The sequence below is a fragment of the Pinus tabuliformis genome, chromosome 5_1 (assembly GCF_031772625.1).
Source record: "Pinus tabuliformis cultivar Carrire ecotype Pingquan chromosome 5_1, CPIR1, whole genome shotgun sequence".
Taxonomy (NCBI): domain Eukaryota; kingdom Viridiplantae; phylum Streptophyta; class Pinopsida; order Pinales; family Pinaceae; genus Pinus; species Pinus tabuliformis.
Genome location: NC_142305.1, coordinates 44,100,898 through 44,126,039, shown reverse-complemented (window position 1 = coordinate 44,126,039; position 25,142 = coordinate 44,100,898). Strand labels below are relative to the sequence as shown.

Genomic DNA, 25,142 nt, shown 5'->3' with positions numbered 1-25,142 from the left:
TCATGGATTAAAAGGTTGGGAGGAACCTTGCAAATGGATTTAACTTATGCTACTGTTCCTATTTCTGGAGGAGAACAAAGAAGACTTTATAGAGAAGCTTAGTTGGAATATATCATTAGTAATAGCAAAGACCCTACTTATCATCCGATATATGCTATAACAATTGGAGTAGGTTCAAGTATTCTATATATGGATGACTTCGCCTTGCCTACAGAAAAAATTTAGATTTTAAAGCTTGTTGAAAATCAAATCAGTCATGAAGGATCGAAGGTATGGCAAATGTTTTTTGATGGCTCATGTTCCAAAGAAGGTGTTGGTGCAGGGATTGTTCTTATTTCTCCTTTGAAGGAAAGTTCCACTTTTTCTTTCAAACTTGAATTTGAGACAACTAATAATGTGGCTGAATATGAAGCTCTATTAATTGGTTTAAAAAAGGCAAAAGATATGAATACATCGGAAATTTATATTTTTGGAGATGCTAAACTTATTATTCAGCAAATCAGAAATATTGATCAAACTAATCATCCTAGACTCAGAGATTACCGTAATGCAATATGGGACATTGTAGAAGACTCGTTCATGGCCTTTAACATTTCTTTTGTTCCAAGAGAAAGTAATATTCTAGCCAATTCATTCTCTATTTCAGCCAGCTCATTCAAAATTCCAATGCCTATAAAGTTGAAATATGAAGTGGAAATTAGGTTTAGACATAGAATTCCTGATAATGTTAAGCATTGGAAAGTTTTTGAAGATGACCAGGAGATCAGAAAATTCATTGAAGCTGCTAAATAGTTTGTTGTTCTAAATATTGATAAAGAAGAAGACCTAACACAAGTTGATGTTGATCATCAAGATTCCAGAAATCTAAAAAAACAAATTGTTGATCAGCCTATCATACAACTTCCTACCAATCATATTCCCAAGGGGTTAATTCCACTTGAGAAACTTTTTGATCAGAATGATGTTGCAGTCAAGCCACAGTTAGCTGAAGCAGATGATGAATTAGAAGATTACAACTTGGGTACAACACAAGAACCAAGGTATGTGAAGTTGTCAAAAGATTTACTAGATGAAAGAAATATGGAATATCACAAGCTGTTTTGTGAATTTGTTGATGTTTTTTCCTGGAAATATGAAGATATTAAGACATATGATACATCTATCATTGAGCATAGAATACCATTGAAAGATGGTACTAAACCTTTTCGGTAAAAGTTAAGGCAAATCAACCCACTATTGCTACCAATGATGGAAAAGGAAGTGAAGAAACTGTTGGATGCTAAAATCATTATTACATTAATATACTCATATTGGGTTGCCAATCTAGTGCCAGTAAGAAAGAAAAGTGGTGAAATCAGATTGTGTGTGGATTTAAGAAATCTTAACGAAAGCTCCAAGAAAGATAAATATCCATTGCCGAAGATGGAGCATATTCTTCGAAAGGTAAGTGGGTTAGACAGGATTTCCATGTTAGATGGTTTTTATGGGTATAATCAAATATCTGTTTGGCTAGAAGATCGAGAGAAGACAACATTCACTACTACTTGGGGAACATTCATGTATGCAAAGATGTTGTTTGGGCTCATGAATGTTGGAGCTACTTTCTAATGTGCTATGGACTTTGCATTCATTGGAGAAAAGGACAAGTTCTTGGTCATCTATTTGGATGACATGACTGTTTTTTTAGCTTCAGATCAAGAACACCTTTAGCACTTAGGACAAGTATTTGTTCAATACAGAAATTATGTTATATCCTTGAATCTGAAGAAGTCTTATTTTGATCTCAAAGAAGGTAAGATGCTGGGTCACATAGTTTCTAAAAATGGAGTAAGAATTGATCCAAAAAGAGTGATTGCAATTCAATATTTAACACTTCCAAGATCCAAGAAAGAGATTCAATCTTTCCTTGGTAGGATCAATTTTCTTAGAAGATTCATCCCAAATTTTGTTGAAGTGATGAAACGTATTACTTGTATGCTAAGGAAGGACAAACAAGTCAAGTGGACAGTTGAATCTATAAATTCATTTGAGCTGATTAAAAAGGCTACCATTGAAGCACCTCAATTGGTAAGTCCTGAATATTCAAAACCTTTCTTAATATTCTCATTTTCTTCTCAAGACACCATTGTTGTTGTTTTGTTACAAAAAGATTCAGAAAATAAAGAAGCGCCCACAACATTTTTTAGAGAGCTCTTAGATATGGAGAATTAAAGTATGAAATGTTGGAAAAGCATGCTTATGCATTAGTTAAAGCTTTGAAAGCTTTTAGAGTTTATATTTTGCATGCTCAAGTGAGAGCCTATGTCCCTTCATCTGCTATTAGAGAAATACTGGTTCAGCCTGATATTGATGGAAAGAGAAGTAAATGGGTGACTAAAGTTCTTGAATTTGATTTATAGATAAATCCTACTAAACTTATCAAAGGCCAAGGATTAGCCAAACTACTTGTTGAAGAAAATTGTAAAGTGTTGCGTTTGAATTTCATGGATGATAATCTAGAAGGGAAAATTTCAGAATCTATTGACAATATGAAAGTAGATTCAAAGCTTGTTGAGTGTATCTGGTACAAAGATGTTATTTATATTCTGAAATATTTTAAACCTCCTCCTGATTATGATAAAAGCAGAGTGAGATCTTTGAAGTTGAAAACAATTAAGTATTGTATCAAGGATAACTGTTTGTATTGGAAATATCCTACAGGAGTTTTATTGAGATGCATTGATCCAAAGGAATCTAAAAAGGTCATATTTGAAATGCATAGTAGTGTTTGTGGAGGTCATCATTATTGGAGAGCTACTGCATACAAAATATTGAGAGCTGGCTATTTTTGGCCTAGGTTATTTTCTAATGTATGTGCTGAGGTGAGAGCATGTGAAAAATGTCAAAGGTTCACTGGTAAAAAACATTTGAAGTATTTACCTCTCAAGCCCATAATTGTTTTTGCACCTTTCCAGTAGTGGGGATTAGATTTCATTGGTGAAATTCATCCACCTTCAAGTGGGAAACATTGTTGGATTCTTGTTGCTACTGATTACTTCACCAAATGGATCGAAGCAATACCTACCAGGAATGCCACTCATAAAGTTATCATTAACTTTCTGGAAGAAATCATAACTAGATTTGGATATCCATCAAGCCTAGTAGAAGATAATGCAACTTCTTTTAAAGCCACACCATTGGTAAATTTCTGTGAAGATTATGGTATTCAGCTTACTCATTCTACAACTTACTATTCATAAGGGAATGGTTGAGTTGAATAATCTAATAAAAGTTTGGTAAGAATCATCACCAAGTTGCTGGAGCAAAACAAGAAAGATTGGGACTCAAAACTAAAATTTTCTTTATGGGTTGATAGGGTGACAATCAAAAAGTCTATCAATACATCACCTTTTCAAATGGATTATGAATTTTCTCTGCCCAAAGAGAAAATTCAATAGCAGAAGGGGCAATCTGTCAGTTTTTCCAGTAGCAAAGTGTCATTCTTCCTCTTCTTCTCATCTACACCTATACTTTCTGTTGTAATTCAATAGGAGATGTTTTTAATATCTGAAAGACACCCATGTAACAATGAAATAGTGGAACCACCAATTTAGGAGAGTTGGAGTTGGTGCCTCTCTCCCTATATATATCTTTTGTAAATATCATTTCAGGGTTGGATTTTGGTTCACCTGAAGACTCAACTTAATAAAATAGATTTTTCTGCATTTCATGTTGGAGGATTTTGTGATTCAAGTTATATCTAATGTGTGGTTTGTCTATTTCCTTGTTCCAATTTTCTGAATTATAAATTTGCAGTAGCTAGTATAGTTTGAGTGAGAATCATTAAGAGGATCTGATGATGACTCATCTACTATCAAGTTTTTTGTAAATTATAATATATGTTCAAGTAGATCTTGTTGGTGAAGGCTTCACAAAGGATTTGTGAGATATTTTATGCATGTTTTACTTTCTAGTTGTTGTCTCCCTTGTCAAGCCTGTTTTAATCTTTTAAATGATAAATTACAACAACTAGTATAGTATGAGTGAGAAATCATTAAGAGGATCTAATGATGACTTATCTACTATCCACTTTTTTGTAAATCATAATATCAGTTCAAGTAGAAATTGTTAGTGATGGTTTCACAAAGGATTTGTGAAATACTTTATACCTTTTCTTACATTCTAACTATTATTTTTCTTGCCAAGAAACAAAGTTTGTTACAAGGTTGTTTATGTAGTTGAAGTGACTGTCATAAGATACTTAGTTTCTTAGGATATTTATCAGCTTCCTATTCTCTTTCCTTTGCTCCCCTTTATTACTCACTCAACCACGAAATTTATGCTTGCCACAGCTTTCCAAATGCATGAAAGTTAAAGAGGAACACAATCATTTCAAAACTCCTTCAGAAGCCATCCCAGCACTCAAAAAACCCTTTTAAATTTTGAAATGAAATCATGATGTGTAAGGCTTACTCCTTTTGCAGTCTAGGAGTAACTCCTTGTGCTAACACACCCATCAACAATAGTGCTGCCTTGCAGCTTGTACAAAGTTCCGATCCGAACTCCCAGCATCAATACTAGTGCTCGACGAACCATCTTGCACGTATCCTTGTTGAACACTATTTTAACACCTGCATCATCCAGTTTTCTTACAGAAATCATATTTCTGGCCAATGCAGGAATATGCAGAACACCCAAAAGTTTTCTAACCCTTCCACCTTGAAAATTCAACTTTTCTTTTCTACGACCAACAATTCTAGCCTTCCTGTCATTCCCAAAGAAGACATCACCACCATCATATTTTTCATACTCGTAGAACGACTCTCTATGAGGTGTGAAGTGAAAGGATGCACCTGATTCAATCAACCATGCCTCATGATCTACATGTGTACTTGAAGAAGCTAAGTACACATCCCCACCTTCATCTGAGGTGGTTTTTGCCTCTGCAGAAGGAGCATCATCAGACCCCTTTCCTTTGTCAAGAGCTTTAGATTTACAGTCCCTTTTGTAGTGCCCTTCCTTTCCACATTTCCAACACACCACTTTTATAGGTTTTCCTGAAGATTTAGATCTCCCTATAGATTAATATCTCCCACTCGATGACTTATTTTTGTTCCTATTCTGGGAATGTCCTCGTACATACAAGGCATCACCATTCTAGCTCTCCATAGTTTTCCGTCTCATCTCCTCCGTCAGCAAGGATGAGACTATTTCATCAAACTACAAGGCAGTTGCATTGCTACCTATTGCAATAACCATACTATCCCACAAATCTGGTAGAGAACACAACAAACTAATGCACTTATCTTCATCTGAAATTTTAATATCAACAAATAATAACTGACTTACCATAATATTAAATGCATTTAGATGCTCTGTCATCGAGTCTCCATCTTTCATCCTCAGGTTATACAACTTTTCCAGTAGGAATAGTTTATTCACCAGAGACTTAGATTGGTACAAAGTCCCTAAATTGTCCCACAAATCCTTTGTCGTAGCTTCCCCTGATACATTCAACAATAATTTGAGACACACAATTGTATTGTGCTCTTTACCTTCCGATCCAACTTCTTCCATTCTTCATCAGACACTCCCGTTGGTTTAGTACCTGGATCTACCGCGATCCACTAATCTTTATCCATCAACAGATCCTCCATCTTGATCTTCCACAACTCAAAAATTTGACAAAAATTTCTTGATCTCTTTCTTTCCACTGCTCACCATCTTCTTTCACCACTAGAATTGATCCCATAGATCTCCCACTAAACAGGGTCTACCACAAGCCCAAGCAAAAACCCTCAGCAAAAAAGGCATCCCCTTGAAGCCAAAACAACTCTGATACCAAATGTAGGTTTTAATCCCGTATAGAAATTACCTACATACGAATTCTAAAACACAAAAAATAAACAATGCAAGAGCATAACACATAAAACACATATACACAGAGATTTTCCCTTGGATCCCAAAACCAGGACTACCAGCTTGATTTTTCATTATGTTCCTTTCAATTTTACAATACATATATATACATGCTGAAGCATCCAATACCATGGACCGAAAAGCATTGCGTCCAAAACCATGTGCAAAAACGATGCACAAAACCAAAGGTAGGTCTGCCCACCTAATATAGGGTCCCAAAAAATTTTCTATGGGGCGCTACCCTGGACCCCATATAGGGGGGCTACACACCCCCCTCAAACCCCCTATCACCCCCCCACTACGCAATCAATGCAATGAAGGGGGGGCTTCGGGCCCCCTCTAACCCCTCGATTAACTAAGGAGGTTAGTCATGGAAAGAATATAACACAACCCAACAGTCTGGTACTTTATTTCCATCCATCAACATTTGGTATGTGGTGGAAAATCTTAGATCATTTATGTATAGCTACAGCCATCCAGAAGTCTCGTGCCCATAAGAGTTGAGAATAGTGGTCAGTACCACAACTCGGGGTCGACTGAGGCAATTTGCAATCTTAATGGTGATTCCCTTATTGTATTTAATGTTAAAATATAATTTTTGTAGATATGTGGACCATTTATGATGCCATTCATTCTAAAACTTCCCTTGTGTCTACATAAAATGGAGAGGTTGGTGATTTGTGTGAATAATTGTCTCCTTCCCAAGAATGTAATGTTTTCACTACTAGCAAGCCTCCATGATGGAGTACATCTCCTTATCGTAGGTGGGGCATTCCCAAATAGTACCAGATAGTGTCTCACTATGATAGGCCACCAAATGCCATTGCTAGGGGAGAACTACACCAATAGAATATGGGAGGGATCTGTCTCAATTTCAAAGGATTGTTGCAGGTCTAGTAATGTGAGTACTAGAATAGAGAAAAGGTGATTCTTCATTTCAACAAACAACTTTTGTTGTGCCTTAGACCAAAAAAAAATTGCTTTCACTCCACCCTTGGTAACTTGACTCAAATTCCAAGTGATATTAAAGAATCCCAAGATGAACATTCGATAGAAATTGAAAAGGCCCAGAAATCCACGAAGCTTTATGAGAGTTATTCAGGCTGGCCAATCCCGAATGACATGGATCATAGCCAAATCCACATGCACACCTTGCTCATCAATTATGTAGCCTAGATATTAAACCTGGTTCATGCCAACGGATCATTTCTCCAAGTTGGCATATAGTTTGTGTTTCCACAAGGTTTGAAGGACCTGCCAAATATGTTGTAAGTGTTTTGCCCAACTCTTAATAAATAGGAGGATTTCATCCAAATATACAAGCACAAACAAGTTGGTAAAAATGTTGCAGGGGCATTTGTCAACTCGAAGGGCATGACCAACCACTCAAAGAGGACCACCTTGGATTTGAAGGTGGTCTTCAATACATCTGTGGGTTCTATTAGAACTTGGTGATAGCCAAACTTCAGCTCAATATTGTTGAAGTACTTAGACCCCTTGAGCTTGTCCAAAATTTCATCAGTTAGTGGGATCAAGTATTTGTTCCTAACAATGGTCTTACTCAATGCTCGATAATCAATGTAGAGTCTCCAGGTCCCACCCTTCTTTTGTATGAGTACAATTGGTCTCCCACAAGGTCAGGAACTTGGTCGTATGTTCCCTCTTTGTCACAATTCCTAGATTTGTCACTTGATTTCCTCATTTTCCAAAATAAAGCGATGGTAAACTGAACCATTTGGTAGAGTTTCTCCAAGATTTAGATCGATCGAATGTTTGACTTGATAGTGCAAGGATACCCATGTGGGTGAGGTAAAGATGTCCCTATACTCCATGACCTTCTCAACTTGATTCTGTTGTGATTTGAATTTAAACAAAAATTCATCAAATTATAGATATAACCATACACACAGAGATGTAGCGGAAATAAAACTTCATTTCATTTATATCAAAGAAATGAAATATGCTTACATACAAAATGGAAATAAACTAGATCGGGTAATGGTAGCTTATATCTTAGAAGAGATGTGTGGCTACATCCCTTTGAACTATGTTAAAATGAGGCTGGAAGGCCTATTTATTATTTAGAAACAATGGAAAACCCTAAACATCCAAAAACCTAACCCTAGGAGATGAAACACCAAACTATGGGCCCAGTTGGGGTAAGTTGGTACATTAACTTCCCAGGGCTGTAACTTTGTTATATGATCTTTGTTTGACGCACATGATACCTCGTTAGAAAGATCTATCCTAGGAATAAAACTACTGACAACAAGTATTGAATTGGAAATGTGTATTCACCACCTGTGGTTTTCCTCAAAAACATCGTTTAGGGCCTCAAAACGGCTCTAGAGGTTCAAGACCCAAAAAACTACCAAAATAGTAAACTTTGCTACAATTAAGGAAACTGAAAAACTGAAAGAAATAATAGTGGGGGTCCAAGTGGAACAGGCTACCAATATCCACCTGGATCATTCTGTTATGAAACCAGCTCAAGAAAAAGATAGAAAAGATAGATCAATGCCTTAAAATTCAGCCTCTTCGAGGGGGCATCCTCCTTTACATTACATAAATGAACGATTCTTGGATGATTCAAATGACAAAAACTCCTTTCTATATATAGGAGTCTAATGGGTCACAATATAACCCAGCCGACCTAACAATAATAATATAAAGCCACAAAAATAACCATAGAGGGATTCTATGGGGCACAGTAATAACAATATCGGGACAATAGGGGCACAACAATATTAATAAGAGGTACAACTACAATAGTAATGGGGTAATCACTAGTATTATAGGGACCCAAAATGCCCCTCTCCTTCAAAAAAGTGTTGTCCTCAACGCTTGAGTAGTTCTGGATGCTTCTGTATAAAATTTTGATCCTCCCATGTGGAATCTTCAGCAGATAAGTTCTTCCACTTGATAAGATACTCTGAAATTGATCGATTTCGTAGCTGTCGAGTTCTTGTTTCTGTGACTGCTTCTGGTTCCAATATAATTTTTCCTTCCTCGTCAAGTTCTGGCAATATTGTTTGAATTGGGAGCTTATCACCTATAACCTTCTTTAAACATGAAACATGGAAAACTGGGTGCAATCAAGAAGCTGCAGGAAGCTCCAATTTGTATGCCATAGCACCAATCTTTTGCAACACCTTTTACATACCATAATACTTTGGTGATAATTTATTATCCTTAGCTTGCTTGAGGGACATTTTCTTATATGGTTGTAGTCGTAGGAATACCCAATCACCTACATCAAAACTTCTTTTGCTGCATTGTTGATTTGCCTGTTGTTTCATTCTATTCTGTGCCAACAAGAGGTTATCCTTTAAGAGTTGGAGGACTTGTTGTTGATGTTCGATGTGATGTTCCACTTCTTGAACCTTAGAATTTTCTCTTAAATATGATGTGATGGATGGTTGCTGATACCCATAAAGTGTCATAAATGGGGTCATTTTTGTTGCTGTATGGAAGGAAGTGTTATACCACCATTCAGCCAGAGGCAACCATTTGACCCATTGTGTCTGTTTATCAGATACAAAGCAACGAATATATCCTTCCAAACATTTGTTTACTATCTCAGTTTTCCCATCAGATTGAGGATGATAAGATGAGCTATGAGCTAACTGAGTACCAAGACAAGAAAATAATTCTGTCCAAAAATTTCCAGTGAAAATGGGATCTCTGTCACTTACAATAATCTTTGGGTTTCCATGTAGCTTTTGAATTGTTTCCATAAATGCAGTAGAAACTGTACTGGCTTTAAATGGATGTGATAATGCACAAAAGTGTGCATACTTGGTAAGTCTGTCAACTACCACCATGATGACACTCTTTCCCTCAGACTTGGGTAAACCTGTGATAAAATCCATTGAAACCTCCTCCCAATGTTGGCTTGGAATGGATAACGATTGTAATAGACCCGGTGTCTTAATTGTTTCAACTTTATTTTGTTGGCAAACCAAACATTCCACCACAAACTCTTGAATATCTGATTTAAGGCCATCCCAAAAATATTCCTTCTTAACCCTGTGGTAAGTTTTTAAAAATCCTGAGTGCCCTCCTAAGGGAGAGGTGTGCAATTCCATAAGAATCTTTTGTTTTAGCTTGGAATTCTTACAGAAGTATAAGCAATCTTTGTACCATAACGAATCATTTTGCCAGGTAAATGTATCTGACGTACTGGAATCTTGTTGTAACTTTTGAACAAGTGCCCACACTTCTTCGTCATTCTTCCATTCCTCCCTTGCTTCATTTATCCAATCTGGTTGGATAATAGAAATGGCGCACAACAATGCTTCCACATCCTCATCCTTCGTTGAGAGTGCATCTGCCACCACATTTTGCTTCCCTTTTTTGTAGATGATTTCAAAGTCATAACCCAACATCTTTGTGACCCACTTTTGTTGCTCTTCAGAGGATAATCTTTGTTCTAAAAAGTATTTAAGGCTATCATGATCCGTTTTTACCTTGAAGTGTCTTCCCATTAGGTAGGGTTTCCATTTCTTAAGTGCATGGAGTATTGCCAACATTTCCTTATCATAAATAGCTTTGTGTAAAAACTTTCCCTTGATTGGACGACTTTCAAAAGCAATGGGTCTTTCATCTTGCATTAAAACAACACCAATTCCATTTCCTGAAGCATCACATTCCACAATAAAGGTTTTTGTGAAGTTCGGTGTAGCTAAGACAGGTGCTTGGCACATTGCCTCTTTAAGATGTTCGAAGGCCTTTCTTGCTTCTGGAGTCCATGAAAATGCATCTTTCTTCAATAGTGTTGTTAGAGGTGCTGCTATTCTCCCATAATTCTTAACAAACTTGTGATAATACCCCGTCAACCTGAGAAATCCTCGCAGATGTTTTATGGATGTGGGGATTTTCCATTCCTTAATGGCTTTAATTTTGCTAGGGTCTACCTTAACTCCATGAGATACAATATGACCCAGATATTCCACCTCTTGTACTCCAAAGAAACATTTGGATCTTTTTGCATATAATTGTTTCTCCTCCAATAGTTGTAGCACCCTGTCAAGATGTTCAACATGATCCTTCCAAGACTTGCTGTAGATTAGTATATCATCAAAAAATACTAACACAAATTTTCTAAGGAATGGTTTGAAAATTGAATTCATCAAACCTTGAAATGTTGAGGGTGCATTGGTAAGGCCAAAAGGCATGACCAAAAATTCATAATGACCCTCATGAGTTCTAAATGTTGTTTTCGGAATGTCTTCAGTCTTCATTTTGATTTGATGATATCCTAAACGAAGATCCAACTTGGTGAAGTAAATTGATCCATGCAATTCATCCAGTAATTCATCAATGACAGGAATGGGAAACTTATCTTTAATAGTGAGCTTGTTGAGCTCCCTATAATTCGGACACATGTGCCATGATCCATCCTTCTTGTGCACCAATACTACTGGAGCATAGAAATAATTTTGACTCGGTTGAATTATACCAGCCTCTAGCATTTCTGCAACCATACGTTCAGTTTCACTCTTTTGGGCATAGGGATATCTGTACGGCCTGATGTTTGGAGGAACACTTCCTGGAATCAGATGAATAGCATGATCATGTTCACAAATAGGTGGGAGACCTTTGGGGGTCTCAAATACCTTGGAATGATTGTCCAAGACATTTTGGAGATCTGGAGAAATAGATGATTCCAATGTGGAAACATCTAGCGAACATAATTGTGAAATTACACCTTTTCGTTCCTTTTTTAGAAGCTTTTTCATACCGTTACAGCTGATTATCTTTCCTGGTTTCCCTACAATACCCCTTAATTCAACTTCCTTTCCTTCCACATAAAATTTCATGAAAAGTTCTTGAAAATTAAAAGCTATTGTACCCAAGGATTGTAGCCATTGGACTCCTAATACAACATCAGCACCTCCCATTGGAATGGAAAACATTGGGCTAGTCAATACATATTCTCCCATGGATAGCTTGATATTATGGCACTTTCCAGAGAAATTTATTGTTCCTCCATTTGCAACCATCACTTGACACTCTGGTGTTGGATATAAGAAGCAATTCAATTCTTTTGCTACCTTACAATGAATAAAATTGTGGGTACTTCCTGAATCAATCAACACTATTACCTTTTTCTTCTTGATTTGTCCTTATATCTTGATGGATTGAGGAGTGGTAATTCCCACCAATGCATTACAAGATATGGTCAGATTCATTTGTTCTTAATCTAAGCTTTGTTCCTGGAGTATATCCTCTTCTTTTGATCTTTCTTGCTCCTTTTCTTCTTCCTCTTCACAATCTACATAGAATAATTTCTTCTCAGCACACTTATGACCTTTAGTGTATTTGCTATCACACTGTAACAAAGCCCTTTTTCTCTTTTTTCTTCCAATTGTTGTGGTGTCAACCTTATAGGTTGTGGAAGACTAGCGGCAATAACACTTCCGTCTTTATAGTTGTGAGTGGTATGCTTCCTGGTTGCCATAATTTTGCTTTCCATTTTTCTTGCTAACCTGAATGCCTTCTCTAATGAATCAAGTTCCCAAAGGCGAACATCATGTTGGATATTATCCTTTAAAGACCCTATGAACACATCAATCCTATGCTCCTCTGGAATATTTTTTACCCTTATGTTCAATTTTTGGAACTCCTCAATGTGCTCCATTATAGAACCCTTTTGTTTGAGACTTACCAATTGGCTAAAAAAAGTGTTGCTTTTTGTATCCTCATAATTTGCTATCAATTCTTCCGTAAAAATTGCCCAAGTGATAAATTGTTTATGAGAGCAAATCCATTGATACCATACAAACTAATTTGGTTCCAAATATAAAGTTGCAATATGTACCTTTTGTGTGTTTTGCACATTATTGAGATCGAAAAATTGCTCCATCTGTAATATCCATGTTTCGGGATCCTTGCCATCAAACTTCCTCATATCGATTTTTGGAATATGGTGTGTCTTAGATCCAACATTAGAGTCTATGAAATCATGATTAACATTTCCTTTGTTTGCATCATGAGTTTCCTTTACTCCCCTTTCACCATTAGTAAGTATTTCTTGTAGAAAATTTGTCAAATATGCCTTCAAATCTATCTTCAAATCGTGAATCTTGGATTCCACGCCCTTTATCTTAGATTCTGCGCCATTTATCTTAGCTTCTGTTAGCTTTTGTGAGAGTGAAATTTGTTGCACTTGGTCTTGTAATTTTGATATATCATGTAGCATTTCTTCCTCTTCTTCATGAGTCATGCTAGAGCTTTCAGATTGCTTACTAGGTGTTTGAATTTTCTTTCCTCGAGGCATCAGTTACCGATACTAATGCTCTACTATGCCCTTTGAATTCCTTCAAAAATTTTTTCAAACCAAGCTTAAGCAAAAATTTAAAAAATCTACACACCTTTTTTCACATTGTAGGAGCTCGATATTGCCTCTGATGTATCTCTACAATTTCGGATCATCCAGTTCTGAAATTATGACTTGTGGTAGCCCTCTGTGTTCTCTTTCCAATGCCACTAGTTTGACCCCAATTGGATTCTCCAATGAAGAGTTATGCCAAATCTCCCACAGTGACGTGATTATAGACTAATTTTGTAGAGCGAACTTGTACGACGTTCCACAAGTCACTGTTTTGACCTTTGGATCTGAAAAATATATACAAGAAACTACAGTCCGTCCTCTTTTTGCACCTTCTTACGAAATTTCAATCCGATGCTCAGAGAGAAAGTTATGACGATTTTCCCCAGGTCACTTGTTTGGAATGTAATTTAGGAGTCTGCAAAAAGACAAACTTCCTCAGATAATATCTTTGCAAATATAGTGCAAAAAGCTCTGAAATTCGGAGCCGAGATTCAATGCAATTTATTCTCAAATGGTTTTTTTTTTACTTCTGAAACATTGCAGAAAAAACATTATAGCGAAAATTCCATGATGACCTGTTTGGAGCAGCGAAACCCTAGAATCCAAAGCTCTGATACCAAATGTTATGAAACCAGCTCAAGAAAAAGATAGAAAAGATAGATCAACGCCTTGAAATTCAGCCTCTTCGAGGGGGCATCCTCCTTTACATTACATAAATGAACAATTATTGGATGATTAAAATGAGAAAACCTCCTTTCTATATATAGGAGTCTAAGGAGTCACAATATAACCTAGCTGACCTAACAATAATAATATAAAGCCACAAAAATAACAATAAAGGGATTCTATACGGCACAGTAATAACAATATGGGGACAATAGGGGCACAACAATATTAATAAGGTGTACAAATACAATATTAATTGGGTAATCACTAGTATTATAGGGACCCAACACATTCCTCCCCACTTAGGAAGCAGTGGTCCCCATTGCATTGAGTTCCTCCATGAGATGAGGAAACTTCTGCTAAACTTGGTCCCAGGTGAGCCACTTGCCTTAGTGAAGGAGTTGTCCTACTTTGAAAACTTCATATAGTTGGATCCTTTGTTGTTGGGTGTTCTTGTTCTGTGTGTCCATAATTCCATCAGTTGTGGCTTGTTCCATGTAGTCTAGGTTTAACTCTATTTGTGTGAGTTGTTCTGCAATGTTAGATGTGTCCAACAATGGTGGAAAGTAGGGCCAAAGGCATTCTACATTGAACACTGGGTGTAGACCAAGGAATGGTGGAATACAGAGCTCAAAGGCATCATACTCTACTACCTTGGTGATGGTGTATGGACCATATCAGAGCAGGCGACGCTTGTAGCGGGGCCCAGCGAGGCACGCCTTCTACAAATGTAGCCAAACTTTTTCGCCCACTTGGAACTTGTTTGGCACCCAATGTTGATCATTTCGTTGCTTGTACTTAGAATTAGATTTGTCCAGTATGTCATGGACCTGTTGGCGAATGTGTTCAATGTGCTCAATGAAGTTGTTTTCCTTATCAAATTCAGACTAGACATGAGCCAAATCTGCTTGAGTAGCTGTAAAAGGTATGGCCACATCAATGGGATATAATGGCTAGAATCCCAAGCCCACCTGAAAATGGTTGTGGCCAGTCGAGTTGTGGGATAGTGGAGGCTCTCATCCCATTTGCGTGAATGTTTTGAGTTGTACATGCACAGAATGTGTATGATCATCTTGTTGACGACCTTTGTCTAGCCATCCGTTTGGGGATGGAAAGTTGTGGACTTAGTGATCTTGGTGTCTAACGTCGACTAGAGACTAGATCAAAATGTACTAAGGAACTTGTTATCCTGATCTAAGATGATAGACTATGAGATCCCAAAGTATACTCACACTCATTCAGAGAAGAGTTTAGCAGTGGGTTTCCCAGTGATATTCTTGTTGCAGACCACCATAATGGCCATCTTCGAGAATCTGTTGATGACTAGAAAAACACAGTCATTTCCATGCTTAGTAGAAGGAAGGCTTGACATGTAATCCATGGATATGTATTCCCAAGTTCAACTAGGGGTAGGCAATAGAGTATAGAGGCCTTTCTTCTTAATGGTCGGTTTCGAAATGGTGCAGGGAGTGTAGGATATGATGTACTTCCTGACATCATGTCGAAGATTTGGCCATTAGAAGTACTTCTGCAGTAATGCCACTATTTTCTCGACCCCAAAATTCCTAGCTACTCGACTGTAGTGTGCTTCCCAAATCATCTGTGCACAATTGCTTGAAGGAAAATAAAGGCGTCCCAAGTGGCATAACAGTGCATCCTGGAGGTGAAAATCTGGCACTTGCTGACCCTCCAAGAGTGTCTGGTATGTGTGGTTGAATTCTGGGTCGCTTTTGTAGAGAAGTGGCCAATCCAAAGTCTCGTGCCCACAGGAGTTGAGCACGATGGTTAATGCCATGATCGAGGGTCGGTTGAGGGAGTCTGCAACATTATTGGTGCTGCTCTTTTTGTACTTGATATTCGAATGGAACTATTGCAGGTATGTGGAACACTTCTGATGGCGATCATTGTACAACTTCCCTTGTGTCTCTATAAACTACAGGGGCGATGGTCTATGTGGATGACCGTTTCCTTTCCCAAAATGTAATGCTTCCATCGTTGGCAGGCCTACACAATGGAATATTTCTCTTTATCATAAGTCGAATACTTCTAGATTGTGTTTGAAAGTGTCTAACTGTGATATGCTACTAGATGCCCTTGTTGAGTAAGGATTCTCCCAATAGCATAGTCAGAGGCATCTATCTCGATCTGAAATGGTTGTTGCAAGTCTGGTAATGTGAGCATTGGTGCAGAGAAGAGGCGATGTTTTAACTCTACGAACACCTTATGTTGAGTTTCATACCAAAATAATTTTTCTTTCACTCCTCCCTTGGTGACTTGACTCAAGGGCCAATTGATATGAGAGAACCCCAACACGAACCTACAGTAGAAATTAGTAAGACCCAGAAAGTTGTGGAGCTCTGTCAGAGTGGTTGGGGCTTGCCAATCCTGAATGACTTGGATATTGGATGGATCCACATGCACCCCCCATTCACCAATAATGTATCCAAAACACTAAACCTGGGTCATGCCAAAAGTTCATTTCTCCAAATTGGCACATAGCCTATGTTGCTGCCCAACTCTAGCTAAAGATTAGGATGTCACCCAAGTATACCACTACAAACGAGTTGGTGAATGGCTACAAGATGTCATCCATCATCCTCATGAAGGTTGCATGAGCATTTGTCAACCCGAAAGGCATAACAAACCATTCAAAAAGGCCCTCCTTATATTTGAAGGAAGTCTTCCAGACAACGGAGGGTTCGATTGGCACCTGGTGATATCCAGACTTCAAGTAGATCTTTCTGAAATATTTTTCTCCCTTGAGTTGGTCCAAAAGGTCATCAATCTGTGGGATCAGGTACCTATTCTAGACAGTGATCTTGTTCAGCACTCGATAGTCAATACAGAGTCTGCAAGTACCATCATTCTTCTGTACCAACACGATCGGGCTCCCATAGGGCGATGAACTTGGCTAGATGTGACCGTTCTGTAGAAGCTCCTGAATTTGCCTCTTGATTTCATTGTTCTCGAGAATAGAGCATTGATAGATTGGTCCATTGGGAAATGACACACCTGGGGTTATATTGATGGAGTTCTTGACCTGACAGTGCAAAGGCACCCCTGCGAGGAAGGTGAAGATGTCCTCGTACTCCTCCACGACCTTGTCCACTTGTTGTTGGCATGCAGAGGGGCCCTGTCTAGAGGTTGTGGCCACTGTCTTCTTCTTTCCTTAAGGGTGTATCATCAGGGAAACAAATTTCCCAGTTTTGGAAATGAGCTTACTTCATTGTTTTGCAGTGACCAAAGAGATGGCAGTAGGCATGCTACCTCTGGTATCCTGTACAACTTGTTTCCCAAGGTAACAATAATAGTGCGAAGCCTTGACTCATACATAACTTGTCGCTTCCACAAGTATGGTTGGCCTAATAATACATCACAAATGTCAAAAGAAGCAACGTCACATAATACCTCATCCGTGAAGGGCTTGATGCTTTATGGAAGGTAGCACTCCTGGCTAATGCAGAGATCTCATCCTTGGTGAAGCCACCCAATGGTGTATGGTTATGGGTGTGCTATGGTTGATAAGCATAGACGCTTCATGACCACTATTGACATGAGTTTCTTTTCTCTCTTGCTGTCGAAAATGAACTATAACGGGGAACCCTTTACCCCCATCTGGGAGTGGAAGAGGCACTCCTCCTCCTCTGGATCTTCGAGTTCCTCCTTCTGTATCTTCATGGAGGCAACGATGGTGTTGGGCTCCACATCAATAACCTCATTCCCTTTGTCATTCCCCATTTTAGGTTTTGACTCAGAGTCAAAATATGCATCTAATTCAAAAGCGTTCAGCTCGTCCACCAATGACTACATGGTCTGACACTCACTTGTGTTGTGAGTGGAGCTCTTATGGAACTCAAACCATTTTCCCATGTCCTTCTTCAACTTCATGGTGTTTTTCTTTGCTTTCGGATTTTCCAAGTTATCCTAGGTCGCCCCGCATTGGATTTTTCCTTTTCTCTGTGATTTGGGGGAACCTTTCCATTGCTTCGGATTTGCAGATATAAAGTCTCTCTTTTTTTGTTTAAACTTCTGCTTGATCTTGACAGTGTATCAGTACATTTTTCCAAGTCAGGAGATGTACAGAAACTCTGTCGCATCCTAGATGTACTTATGTAGGCAGTTGAGGTACTTGAGTACCAAATTTTTCTTAGAATCCTTAATACCCAGCCTCATATGAAGGGTATGAAAAATATTGGTAAACTCTGGCATGTCTTGGTCCCTTCCCTTCCACAGCGTGATCCACTTTATGTATTTATCCTCATAGCTCCCGACAAGGTAGTACTGCTCCTTGATGGTGTCCCAGAATGAATTCTAAGTGGGTGCGGCTGAAAACAATGAGGGCGTACTTTCATCCTTCTGCTCACATTATGTTTCCCACCACTTCTTGATGTGGGGGGCAGTATTGAGAAGAGAAAATGTAATATTTTCCCAGCTGGAAAAATCATGAACAAAAAAATATCCTTCTAGTAGATTTAACCATTTATCTATGGTGTCTGCATCTATTTGGCCCTCAAATATGGGAATGTCAAAGTTTACTTGTACCTTAAAAGGAGTGGTGCCTCAAGAGTGGCTGCGGGATGTGGATGTGCCACCGGTGGGCAACCATTGAAGGATTTGGGAAAATTTATCCATCATCTCGTTCCTCTGTTTCTCGAGGGCCTCCTCGAACAATATCTTGATAGGATATCCTGCTGCCTCGTCTTTCTTTTCTTCCCCCATGGGCGGTCGTCAGGGTCTGTGAGGCTGATCTTGCAAAGGTTCAACTAGACCAAGCCCTAACTCCTTATACCCCGACCTCACTGGGGACATGCAAAGAAGGATCGAGAAAGAGAAGACCACTCTGATACCACTAATTTGAATTTAAATAGGAATGCAACAAATTACAGATATAACCATACACACATAGATGCAATGGAAATAAAACTTCATTTCATTTATATGAGAGAATTGAAATATGCTTACATACAAAATGGAAAAACTAGCTCGGGCGATTGTAGCTTACCTCTAAGAAGAGATGTGGCAACCACATGCCTCTAAACTATGTTACAGTGAGCTTTGAAGGCCTCTTTATTATTGAGAAAAAATAAAAAACCCTAAACATCCAAAAACCTAACCCTAGGAGATGAAACACCAAACTATGGGCCATGTTGGGGTAAGTTGGTACATCAACATCCTGGGGTCGTAAATTTGGCATATGATCTTTATTTGACATACACGATTCCTTGTTAGAAAGATCTATCTGAGGGATACAATGTATAAGAATAAATATTGAGTTGAAAACTCTTATTTTCCATTTGTGGTTTCCCAAAAAATGTCATTTAGGGCCTCAAAACGGCTCCGGAAGTTCAGTACCTGAAAAACTACCAAAAATAGTAAACTATGCTACAATTAAGGAAACTAAAAAAATGAAAGAAACAATGGTGGGGGTCCAAGTGGAATAGGTTGGTGGCCTCCAATATCCACCTAGATCATTCTTCCCTCCTTAGGAAGAAATGGTCCCCATTGCATTGAGTTCTTGCATGAGATGAGGAAACTTCTGTAGAACTTGGTCCCTAGTGAGCCACTTGCTCGGGTGTTCTTGATCTATGTGTCCATGATCCGATCAATTGTGTTTTGTTCCATGCGGCCTAGGTTTAACTCTGTTGGTGTGAGTTGTTCTGCAATATCAGATGTGTCCAACAATGGTGGAAAGTGGGGTCGAAGGCGGTCCACATTGAACACTGGGTGCAGACCAAAGAATGGTGGAATACGAGGCTTGATAGCATTGTCCCCTATTTCCTTGGTGATGATGTATGGACCATATCGGAGCAGGTGAAGCTTGTAGTGGGGCTGATTGAGGTGCTCTTTCTACAAATGTAGTCGAACTTTGTCACCCACCTGGAACTTGTGTGGCACTATTATCAGGAAATCTAGTGTCCACTTGGAGCTGCTAGTCCCACTAAGACTGGTAGCTGTCTTAGAAACAAGCAAACTAAAACTACTTTCGCTTTCCTTTATGAGAAGTAGACAAGAGGGGAACAAAGTACACCAACCTCAGTCTTGCGCTTGGTTCCTTGCTTGGTTCCTCTCCCTTCTAACAGATCCTTGCCACTTTTCTTTCATCTACCCGGCTTCAAAGAGCACCTATGGAATCAAAGCAGCATAATACTATCGAAGAACATAGATCTAAAATCATAAACAATATAGGACAAGATATATATTGACCACACAAATGCATATATCATCAAAAATACAATAATGTGGAGGAAAATTTGAATAGCTTTATTAATATCAAGAATAGCAAAGAGGATTACAACCAATTGTTCTAACCCAGCGTCATCCTCCCAGCATGAAAGCCCTTCTTCACCTCATGAAAAGCTTAGATCACCCAACACTATGATATTCCACCAAGAAACCAACAACACTTCCTTACAAGATACAAAATTCCAGCCTCTAGATCTCTATGATGAGGGATCCATATATAGATGATTGCAGGGGGGTGAGTCAGCTTCTGGGATTTTGATTAGTGTCCTCTCTCTGATAGTTCTTGATTCCACTTGGAGATTGATGATCTCTTACTCATCCCTGGGCAAATTCAGAGAGGCAAGTATCATAGGAGAAGTTTCTGGAAGATTCCTTGACGATCCACCTTGCAAACTGTCTCTGCCATTTGTCTACTCTCGCCCATCACACCATACAAAAGGGATTTCCAGTATGCATTGCACCCTTTACACTGAGCAGGTGAGATGCATCGTACCCTCTGCACTAGGCAGTCTGTATGGTCCAGCTTTGACCAGTTCTGAGTAGTTTTCTGTGGAGAACTTCTTGGAGATGATGTAATTAGCTGACCTTTTTCCTTTAGGGTGTGAAGCAACACTTTTAGGGACTTAGGAGCCCTAGGTTTATGGACATGTATGATTGGGGTTGCAGTGCCCAAAAATGTCTATAACAGGCACCCAATTATCATCATGCCGTTGCTTGTACTTAGCATTGGCTCTATCCAATATGTCATGGACCTGTTGGTGGATGTGTTGAATTTGCTCAATGAAGATGTTTTCCTTGTCAAATTCGGGCTGGACATGAGCCGAATCTACTTGAGTGGCTGCAAAATTTATGGTCGCATCAATGGGACATAGTGGTTGGAATCCCAAGCCCACCTAAAAAGGGATGTGGCCAGTCGAGATATGGAGAGCCCGATTATAGTTGTGCTGGACGTAGGGGAGGATCTCATCCCATGTGCATGGATTCTTTGAGTTGTACATGCACAGAATGTGTACAATCATCCTGTTGATGACTTCTGTCTAGCCATCAATTTGGGGATGGCAAGTTGTGGACTTAATGAGCTTGGTGTCCAACATTGACCAAAGACTCGACCAAAATGTACTAAGGAACATGGTGTCACGATTCGATATGATAGAATGTGGGATCCTAAAGTGTACCCACACTCGTTCAAATAAGAGTTTAGTAGTGGCTTCTACTATGATATTCTTCTTTCAGGCAGCCATAATGGCCACCTTTGAGAATTTTTTGATGACCACAAAAACACAGTCGTTGCCATGCTTAGTAGAAATAAGGTCCGACATGTAATCGATGGAGATGGATTCACAAGGTCGACTAGGGGTAGGCAACGAAGTATAGAGGCCCTTCTTCTTGATGGTTGGTTTGGAAATGGCACAGGTAGTGCAAGATCTGATGTACTTCCTGAAATCCTATTGAAGATATGACCAGCAGAATTAATTTTGCAGTAATGCCACTATTTTCTTGACTTGATTGTAGTGCGCTTCCCAAATAATCTTGGCACACTCACTTGAAGGAACAAAAAGGTGTCCTAGGTGGCATAACAGTGCATCCTAGAGGTGAAAATCTAGCACTTTCTGACCCTCCAAGAGTGTTTGGTATGCGTGGCTGAATTCTAGGTCCCTTTTGTAGAGAAGTGGACACTCAAAAGTCTCATTCCCACAAGAGTTGAGCACGATTGTTAACACCATGATCGGGGGTCGGCTAAGGTAGTTTACAACATTATTGGTGCTACCCTTCTTGTACTTGATATTCAAATGGAATTGTTACAGGTATGTGGACCACTTTTGATGGCGATCACTCTGCAACTTCCCTTGCATATGTATGAACTACAGGAGTTGGTGGTCTATGTGAATGACCGTTTCCTTCCCCAAAATGTAATGCTTCCATTGTCAGCAGGTTTGCACAATGGACATCTCTTTGTCATAAGTGGGATACTTTCAGATCGTGTATGAAAGTTTCTCACTGTGATATGCCACTAGATGCCCTTGTTGAGTAACGATAGCCCCAATAGCATAGTCAGAAGCATCTGTGTTGATCTCAAATGGTTGTTGCAAGTTTGTAATGTGAGAATTAGTGCAAAGAAGAGGCAAAGTTTCAACTCTATGAACACCTTCTATTGATATTAAGACTAAAATAATTTTTCATTTGCTCCTCCCTTGGTGACTTGACTTAAGGGCCAAGTGATATGAGAGAACCCTAACATGAACCTGCGGTAGAAATTGGCAAGACCTAGAAAGTTGTGGAGCTCTGTCAGAGTGGTTGGGGTTGGCCAATCCTGAATGACTTGGATCTTGTCTGGATCCACATGCACCCCCCATTCATCAATAAAATATCCCAAATATTGAACTTGGGTCATGCCAAAAATGGATTTCTCTAAATTGGCACACAACTTGTGTTTCAGCAGTGTTTAGAGAACCTGTCGGATGTGGTGGAGGTGCTCTTCCCAACTCTGGCTGAAGATTAGGATGTCATCCATGTATACCACTAGAATTGAGTTGTTGAATGGCCACTAGATGTCATCCATCACCCTCATCAAGGTTGCAGGAAAATTTGTCAACCCAAAAGGCATAACCAACCATTTGAAAAGGCCCTCCTTGGCTTTGAAGGTAGTCTTCACACATCGAAGGGTTCGATTGGTACCTAGTGATATCCATAATTCAAGTCGATCTTGTTGAAATATTTTTTCCCCTTGAGTTGGTCCAGAATGTCATCGATCTATGAAATCAATACCTATTCTGGATAATGATCTTGTTCAGCCCTTAATAGTCAATACAGAGTCTCCAAGTCCCATCCTTCTTATGTACCAACATGATCGGGCTCCCACAGGGCGATGAACTCGACCAAATGTGACCTTTTTGCAAGAGCTCTTGAATTTACCTCTTGATTCCATCGTTCTCCATAATAGAGTGCCAATATATTGGTCCATTGGGCAATGACGCAACTGGGGTCCGATCGATGTAGTGCTTCACTTGACAGTGCAAAGACACCCCTTCGAGGGAGGTGAATATGTCGTCGTACTCCTCCACAACCTTGTCCATCTATTGTTATCGTGCAGAGGGGCCCTGTCTGGAGGTCATGGCCACATATTCTTCTTTACCTAAGAGCATATCATGAGGAAAATAAATTTCCTGGTTTTGGAAATGATCTTACTGCATTATTGTATAGTGACCAAAGAGATAGCGGCAGGTGGTGGTACCTATGGTATCCTGTACAATGTATTTCCCAAGTGTTAATGGTGTTGGACCCGCCAGCATTAGGGGATCACCTCGGTATGAAGTCCCAACTGCACCTCACATCGTTTGGTGTAGGATTCCCATCTGGTACGATGGCCCAGTTTTCATTATCTTAAATATTTGCCTTAGCTCTTACTTGTCAGCACATGAGAGTGGTTTGCTTTGTCTTCTGAGAAGTGAGGTTCGCATGCCTGGTGAGTGTGTGTGTCACTTGTGTCAATGGTTCTTTCACCATAGCAGGAGAGGGTGGAAGTGAGTCCCAAGTCAGTTGGGAGAAGTCGCAACTCTGCTAGGAACACACAACACAATAGGACATGCGCAGCTTCCAGCGGAACAGTCCACACAGATGCGGTAGTCACAACACACAAGGGAAGATAACATGTATAACACTTAGTGATTAGTCTACACGAGTACAATGGTTTTTATAGCAAGTTCCATGTGAAAGGTCTGTCTGATGTCCGGGAGAGTAGTCTACATGGGCGAGACAATGTTAACAGCATATACAACACATTTTCCTTAACATAAGTATATTACAAAAAGTGAATTATTTCAAGTGTTAATCACAGGTTCAAGAACATGCATTACAAGTGTTAAAGATTAGTCTTACAATAGATACAATACATGCGTGAAAATGTGCAGGCCTGTTAGAAAGATTCTCAATTAAGCAAAAGTTCCAAGAGACATCGTTATACCATACATCACTAACCCCGTGTGAGGGGCATTGGAGCCACTGCTTACTCCTCAAATAAAAGATAACAGACTCTCTTGGCTATGTGGGAGGAGATGAGGTGAAAAAGTCCTTTCATGTACAAATGATGGGGTATTTATAGCCAAGGGTGAAACTGACCCTTGTGGTTGTTCAACTACCGTCATGACTATTTGACTTCCATGAATTTTCGACTTTACATGACTCTTTGTACAACAAGTGGGTCTCTTGGACTTCCACGTTACATTACATTGTTTGACAATGTGGCCCATAGTAGAGATGTGGGAAACATGACTCATGACATGACTCGACATGACAGTGCTTGTACATTAGTGCTACTGTGTGATGGATGTCCTCTTGGTGTGTCCCAACTTCACCTTCGCATGGCAAAGTGCGCAGAGTCTTCGATGGTCATTGGTTCGCTAGGTGTTTCTTTGGAAAATTTCCCCTTGCTTGTATGTTGGAAGGTTTGACAGATTCATCTATTCGTGAAAGGTGATGTTCGTCTGTTCATTTGTCTGTGAGCACATCTTGCATGTTTGCTTGTCCGTCCATCCACGAACACATCTTTGCATGATCATCCATTCATGAGCACATCTCTTTGCATGCATCATTCATTCGTCTGTTGGTGAACCTATCCCTTTGGATGTGCTCCCTTCATTCATCCCATTTGTCGTCTCGCGATGTTTGTTGGTGTACCTGTACTTGCAGTGACCTGTGACGAGACGACATCAAATCCAAAAACCTCCTAGTCTACCATGACACATGATCATTTCAGATGTAGGTGACTAGGAGAGGCAGCAAGGTTGCAAGGAAGGATGATGTCTCTGGGCACTACTGATGAAAACTATGGAAGAGTCATTGGGTGATGAATATGGGCAATCTAAGCTGACAGTGACTCTCCGTGAAGTCTAGCTCGGTTGGAAGAAAAAATTGCACAAATTTTGGGAGGGACAGTTCGGGCTGCAGGAAAGCAAGCCAGATAGAATCAGTGCATTTTTCGGAACTAGCAAGTAGCAAGGGC

General features: G+C 39.3%; 1 protein-coding gene across 1 annotated transcript; it reads left to right on the top strand.

Moving 5' to 3' along the window:
- The first annotated feature begins 279 nt into the window (after window positions 1-279).
- Window positions 280-792, top strand: LOC149163391 (uncharacterized). The gene has a single exon (XM_089429108.1). The coding sequence runs from the start codon at window positions 280-282 to the stop codon at window positions 790-792; it is 513 nt and encodes a 170-aa protein (XP_089285234.1).
- The last annotated feature ends 24,350 nt before the right edge of the window (window positions 793-25,142 follow it).